Here is a 7,761-nt window from a genome sequence, read left to right as displayed (position 1 = left end):
GCATACAATACTTCTGTAGCTGAGGGAACAGCAAAGGACAGAAACAGGTTGAGGACAGGTGGGGGCACAGGGCCTGCTCCCAGGCTATGCCAACTAATGGTTGTGTCTGACGAACCCACCGACTGTTGGCTGGGGGTGTCTCATGTCACTTGGGATGAAGTGGATGACCGAGTTAACCAATCAAGAACCGCTGGGTTGCTGGTTAAGACATGACCGCTAGATGACACCGGGAGCTCAGGCCTCTGCTGCGACTCCTGCTGCCACGCCTCCTTACTCTGCTGGGACCTCTGCGCCAGAAAATTTAAGCCTCTGCCACTCCTCTGTGCATGGCCTGGCACTTCTCTGTCTGACATACTTTTAGCTGGACTAAATAAATTAAAAGCAAATTAAAATACCTCTAAAAGCGACGAATATATTTTTCTTTTTGTACTGAAATAGGCCACTAAACGCTTTCACTACAAATAACTGCAACAGTGGAGTGCTTATATATTTTTATTTCTGTTTTGAAATAGGCCACTAAACGCTTTCAACAATAATAACTGCAACAGTGAAATCCGTATATATTTTTCTTTTTGTACTGAAATAGGCTTGACCAGAAGAAGATTAAAGTTTTGGAATAGCCCAGCCAGAGCCCAGACCTGAATCCGATTGAAAATCTGTGGGGTGATCTGAAGAGGGCTGTGCCCAGGAGATGCTCTCGCAATCTGACAGATCTGGAGTGTTTTTGCAAAGAAGAGTCAAATGTGCCATGCTGATAGACTCATACCCAAAAAGACTGAGTGCTGTAATAAAATCAAAAGGTGCTTCAACAAAGTATTAGTTTAAGGGTGTGCACACTTATGCAACCGTATTATTTTATTTTTATATTTTTTCTTCCCTCTACCTAAAAGATTTCAGTTTGTTTTTCAATTGAGTTGTACAGTTTATAGGTCACATTAAAGGTGGAAAAAGTTCTGAAATGATTTATCTTTGTCTCATTTTTTTACATCACAGAAACCTGACATTTTAACAGGGGTGTGTAGACTTTTTATATCCCCTGTATAGCTGTAGAAGTAAAATGAGTATATATTTTTCTGTTTGCACTGAAATACGCCACTAAACGCTTTTAACGAAAATAACTGCAACAGTGAAGTGCGCATAAATTATTATTTTTGCACTAAAATACGCCACTAAATGCTTTCACCACATATAACTGCAGATGTGAACTGCGTATATATCTTTCTGTTTGTACTGAAATATTACACCAAACGCTTTCACAACATATAACTGCAGAAGTGAACTGAGAATATATTTTTCTTTTTCCACAGATATAAGCCACTAAAGGCTTTTCAACATAGCACTTGCACCCCAAGAAAAAATTGCTGGAATGACAGAGCTGTATAATGGCTGTATGGATTCCCAAATAATCTTTCCCTGCACTTGTAAATCGCGTTTCTAGCACTGTCCCTAGCGCCTTCTCACGTCTCTCCCTGCACTGATGCTGTGAAGTGATTTCTCCCTATCTTTTCCCTGCGCTTATAAATCATTTTCTCTGGTTTTTTTTTCACAATCAGGTTTTTCCTATTGCTGTCTCTGGCGCCTTCTCACGTCTGTCCCTGCCCTCAGAACGCTGGAAAATGTCTGAACCCTGAATGGCTGCCGTATTTATAGGGCTGTGACATCACAGGGCTGACTGCTGATTGGCTGCATGCAGGTATGTCAATCTGGGGGATCCCACCTTCCCAGAGTTCATTGCCCCATGTTTTTACACGTTCAGCAGCTATTTTAGAAAAAATGCAATTCATTACCACGAAGCGCGAGGAAATTTGCATTCATTGCAAATCGAATTTTTCCTGAAATTCTGATCAAATTCCACTTCGTCAGCTTCGATTCGCTCATCTCTAATTATTATCATATGTTCTTTGTACAAAAATCACTGTGTGTGTGTGTGTGTGGGGATGGGTAAAGTTAGATTGCAACATTAAATGTACCTATGAACTCAGGGTTGAAGTTACAGAACCACTCTCATCTAGTTAAGGAGCCAATTACCTTTTCCAGAGTAACACCCCTGTCGCCAGTGTAAAAGAAAGACATTGCCGCTCTGACGAGGATCCTGATACAGTGTGACCCCATGTAGGCTGCATGATCCTTGTAAGAGCTGTCGCTTCACAGGACCAAAAAGTGCTTCTTTTCCATCCCCACCGCTCAGACCTTTTGGGAGGTGTTTTGTGGGTATACTTGTACCAATAGTATGACTATTAAACTATTATACTGAAGTCCTTCGTAATGACAGGTTCTCTTTATATACACGTTTGCAGTCTGATTGAAGCATAAAAAAAACATATAATAATAAGGACACAAAGAAACAATTCCACTAATTAAAAAACAAGTTTATTTAACTTAGCAGGACACATTCTCTATCCAGATAGTTTACAACACGGCCGATTATTAAAGAGGTTATCAAAGCGGATTTTTACTTGTACATATTTGAAGGACTGGTTTCCCTTTCTGTGGGTGGGCAGCAACTCATCAAGCCCCTGCATTTCCCAGGATGCATTGTAATTAGCTCTTGTCCTTCCTCCCCTGCATAGAAAATAGTCCCTGACCTACAGCCCCACAATTTGCTTCTCCGCTATCGCTCTATATTTCTATAAATTTAGAAGTAGGGATGAATGAACGGTGTATTCACTATGAGATCACCACGCCACCAATGAGGGGGGAGGGGAGCTTCTGAGCATGTTAGTCCATCTCTGAATGCAGGAGAAGGTGGACCTGAAGGATAAACAGCAGGGGGCACTACTAAAGAGAGAAATGTCATGTACATAAAAATATGACCAATACTTTTGTTGCATGTATATTGCAATAATACTTCATCTGAAACGCCCTATTTGTTGCATAGCGATACGTTTCATGGGATAACCCCTTTAAAGTTAAAAGCCTTTACATTTTTCACATTCAAGAAACAAAATGGAAGCTAAATCTCACATGGCGGATAGGCATACAGAAAGTACAACAGTTATGTAGCTAAACCAGTGGAATACAAGGTTGTGATAAACTCTTTAAAGGGGTTCCCTGGGCTTTGTAACATTGATGATCTAGCCTCAGGATAGGTCATCAGTATCAGATCAGCGTGGGTCCAACAACCGACACTCCGGCCGATCAGCTGTATGACGAGACATCGCACACAGTTTGCACATGGCGTCTCCCTTCTCTCTTCCTGCTCACTGCTGCTATCTATGGCCGGGTGTGGCTCGCGGCCTGGCTTCATTCACATTGTACAACCGCAGTATTCATGCTGGGCATTTGTGGGGGAGCTTGGCTGCGAGCTGAATTACATCACCTTCAGACCATTCACACCACAGTTAGAGCAGCGGTTAGGACCCCTTGCCATGCTGAGAACCGTGACGTGGTGCATGATGGGCTCCGATATATCCATGACTGGAATATATTGGCAAAAGTCTCATCTTTTAATACCTTCATTTATGTCTTGCCAGCATAGTCAGTGTTATATCTGTTTGGTGCATTCTCTCTCTGTGTTTCATATGATTGCTACATTCTGTGTAGTTTGCTCTTGTAGTGCATGTGGACCGCGCCGACATCCTCCATTGTATGCATATTTTGCTGGGGTTAGTCGATTACTGCGGTCCACATGCGGTCGGGCTGCTCCCCCAATAGAAGACACGCCACAGTGTCAGGGGTTTGGCAGCTCCTCCAGAATTGCCACTATATATTTTTTTGTTTTTTGGTTTCTATCTATGGCAAAGCAGCAGCGAACAGGAAGAGAGACGGGAGAGACGGCGCATGCACACTGCACGCGCCGTCTCCTCATACAGCAGATCGGCTGGGGCGCAGGGAGTCGGACCCCCACCGATCTGATATTGATGACCTATCCTGACGATAGGTCATCAATATTAAAAGCCCGGAGAACCCCTTTAATCATTTCTCTGATATTGATATAAAAGGCCTGTTGCCCACTAGATCTAGACTAGAGACAAAGCCCTAAGGGCAGATTCACACGACTGCGCTCGGTCTGGGATACGATGATGATGTGAGAGGTATGATGCAGTCAGTGTGGGTCAGGGGATGGTCGGATGGTCCCAGACCGAGCGTGGTCGTGTGAATCAGCCTAAATGTAGGACATCGAAATAGGGATTATCGCTAGTGACTGGAGCAATGGTATGATTATTTTCACATCTATAGAGATAACAGTGGTTGATGGAAATCTGCTCCATTGGCCGAAACACCACTTCATGCTTCAGTTCATATCATATACTGTTACAGTTTTCAGTATTTTATATCTTAAGGGCTGAAAACATGTGCAGAAACAGCTGAATACATTCATTTTTGGGGAAACTGGCATATGTCCTTTTTTATATAGTAAATACAATATAATAAATATATCATTATGAGAAAATCCAATCAAAAATCCAATTAAATGATGTGTTCCATTGAGTTGTTTTTCGGGAAATTTAAAAAGATGTATGAGGTGTATGAATGAGTCTGAGTCTGTGTATGAAGACTATGCTGCTCCTTATTCCAGGCTCTTCTGAGCACTATGTAAAAGGAGATCTGCTCCCCTAGAAGCAATGCTTCCTTATACCTCTGCACCCACAGTATGGAGTCCGAAGTGTAGTCACTGCATAAAGTAAGATTCAACAACTTTTTAATAGATTTCATGTCTCCATTCCTAAACATTTATCACGATCTCTGCTTGTTTATTTAGAATAGAGGAAAAAGTCATGTGACTTGCAATTATAATAAATCTCCAACCATGCTGAAAAAAGTGTACAATAATTGTAAGATCTGCACGTCTTTGCACCAATTATTAGCTTTGGCTTCTGAATACTGATGCCAAATACCAAGTGTGAATAAGGTGTCAGCATGTCTTCATCTATACATAATAGGCCACATTATAGATTCACTATTAGGCCTCATGTACATGTCGTGATGTCGCACTGAGACCAATATTACGGACACGTGAAACCGTTCCGAATCTTTGTTATATGCATTTGTAGATTAAAGGGTTTTCCAAGTTACCTTTGTTTTAAATGCTGTGGGGCCAGTAAAAGAAACAAAAAAAACAACTTACCTTTCCTTCCTGAGCCACCTCCGATCCAGCGACTCTGCCTTTCCTCTTCCCTGGGCTGCAGCAGTGACATCACTGCAGCCAATCCCTGGTCTCAGTGGTCTCGGGCTGTACAAAACTGAGTCTGGTGATTGGCTGCAGTAGTATGCAGGAAGTCACCGCTTAAGCTGCCCCACAGTACATCACTGGCTTTAACTCGGGGAAGAGAAAGTCGTGGTGGCCCTGGTTCCGAGGGGGCTGGTGAAGGTTGGTTTAACCAGCCCCAGGAGAAGTTTTCAATAAAAAAAATGCTCCAGACAACCCCCTTAAGTTTAAAGGAGTTCTCCAGGCTTTATAAACTGATGCTTTCTCCTAACCTGTTTAATTAATACTTACCCATCCGTCACGCTGCCGATGCCACCATCTCCACTGCACTTACACAGGCTGCGGGCTCCTCCGCTCGGGGGTCCCGACCAGATGTGCGCACTTCTCTTCCTGTTCAGCTGTATTTATTATTATGAAAAGAAAGGAAGACAACAGGACGAGACCCAGAGCGAGAAGAACCCACAGGCTGTGTGAGCACAGAGGAGACGGCGGCATCGACGGAGCGACGGATGTGTAAGTATTAACTAAACTATATTTATTCCACGAACTAGAAGAAAGCTTCAATTTTATATAAAGCTTGGAGAACCCCTTTAAATTGAAATTTGGCTCTGAATGATTGTGTTGCACTTTACATACACAATCAATTCTAGGGGATAATTTATGAACTAAGATAATGGCTATTGTAAGGCAGATATGTGCAGCAGAGTTCATCTAGTGATCTGAAGTTTTCTCTCTTTTCTTTAAACTACCAACAAAACAAACATCTGGAGCTAATAAAAAGCTTCTTCAATTCCCAAATCAGATAATCAATATACTAAGGGCATCAGCAAAACTAGTTCTGCACATATTACGGAGCATAGTTACACGCCATATTTATAGATCCCGACACATCGGTGAAGGTTAGACATCAGGAAACTCCTCCTCTTTGCATTAGAAACTAAACAGCTGGAAGCTGAGCTGGAACTGACCAGGTAGGATCCAGATTACTGTGACACAAAGCCTGAAAAAAGAACATAAAGAAAAGTTTATTATTTCTTCCAATCCATGTTCATGACAAAGGAGAAATGACAAATGAATGATGGTATGAAATGATTAAGAGAAATGCAAGGACTAATTGAAGGTCTATTCAAATCCAAACTTACACATGTGATTGCTTTTGACAGATGTGTACAGTTCTGCAACACTTTTTATTCACCCCATAGTGTTACAATAGTGATTCGCGGCCACTGCCCCCCCATGCTCCCGGGCGCCGGGTTCCTGTGTGTGAATTAGGGCTATTATGTATTGTATCTCACCTCATTCTGCAGTACTGCAAGGGTTAACTTCCTCCTTCTCTGTGCAGTACTACGAGGATGTGTCTAGCTGCATTAGCCTGGGCTATATATTCTGTGCTATTTGGTTGATCCCTTGCCTGAGCAGCCACAAGACATAGACATACAGGTCTGTCACCAGATGGTTGGGGGCCGCAGAGAATGATATTGAGGGCAGCATGTGGCCCGGACCGCAGGTTGTGCACCCCTGCTCTATAGTGATTAAAGGGTAAATAACAGGGAGCAGACAGGTTTATGTCCTCAGGACTTGCCCAAAGTTAAATCTGTTTGTTGGCACAGTGGTTCCACAACCATTGTCCATAAAACAATGTTATTAAAGTGCAAAATGCACGCTGCTAATAGGTTTGATTACAAATCTACTATTTTGTGCATTCTATGCAAACCTTTGTGTCTCCAAGGCAACAGACTACATCTAAACCTTGTGTGTAGTCTGATCCCTCTGCCATATGTTATTCCACTCCGCTTTATAGTGGTGTATACGGAGGGAAATACGTGTATGTTTTTATATATTTTATATGTTTTTTATATATACCTCCTTTTATTTATACCCAAATATCCTGGTTGGTTTATAGATTCTCGCCTTACCCTCCATTGTCAATAATCGTAGACAACTATAATTTTCTAATCTCCATCCTAAACTGTCCCTGTGGCGCCCCCTCGGTACTTTCAGTATCCCCCTGAAAGAGTACCGCAGACCATTCTCTCACTCATACTCTGTAGTCAATGGCGGATTACAATAGGGGCGTTCGGTAGCCTCGAGCCCAGCATCACTGGGGGCCCAACGCCGACCCGAGCGCCCACATTCTGTGGCGGGGCACGGGAGCGCATAGTTCCCTGCCCCGCCTCTGATCACCACCATAGGCTTCAGGCCTAATAGGCCTGAGGCCTATGCGGTAGTGAAAACCTGGCGTAGGCGTGCATGATGATGTCATCGCACGCCTGTGCCGAGATGCAGCACAGTGACGTGTGCACGCCTGCCATCGCGCGCCTGGACAATTTAGCTTTTAGTTTTTATTTTATTTTATGTGCCAACTATGGGGGACATTGTGGGGACACACAGGAGGACATGTGAAGGGACAGTGGGGGGAAATTGTTGTATCAGGGCAAATTACTATGAGGGGGGAAATTATTATAGGGGGATTACTATGTGGGGGGGAATTATTATGGGAGGGATTACTATGTGGGGGCAAATTACTATATGGGGCAAACTACTATATGGGGCAGTGTGGTGGAAATTACTGTGTGGTGGGCAAATTGCTATAGGGGGATTACTATGTAGGG

At 43.1% G+C, this 7,761-nt stretch overlaps 1 protein-coding gene across 2 annotated transcripts in view; it reads right to left on the bottom strand.

Annotated features, from left to right (window-relative positions):
- Positions 1-4,625: 4,625 nt before the first annotated feature.
- Positions 4,626-7,761, bottom strand: part of LOC122946171 (H-2 class II histocompatibility antigen, E-S beta chain-like) — a 45,281-nt gene continuing 42,145 nt past the window's right edge. For both annotated transcript variants that reach the window (XM_044305578.1, XM_044305579.1), the window contains one exon: positions 4,626-6,149. In XM_044305578.1, coding sequence (XP_044161513.1) covers positions 6,133-6,149 — 17 coding nt within the window. In that variant the 3' untranslated portion in view covers positions 4,626-6,132. The remainder of the gene's footprint in view (positions 6,150-7,761) is intronic.

The sequence above is a fragment of the Bufo gargarizans genome, chromosome 9 (assembly GCF_014858855.1).
Source record: "Bufo gargarizans isolate SCDJY-AF-19 chromosome 9, ASM1485885v1, whole genome shotgun sequence".
Taxonomy (NCBI): Eukaryota; Metazoa; Chordata; class Amphibia; order Anura; family Bufonidae; genus Bufo; species Bufo gargarizans.
This window is presented reverse-complemented; position numbering and strand designations above follow the sequence as displayed.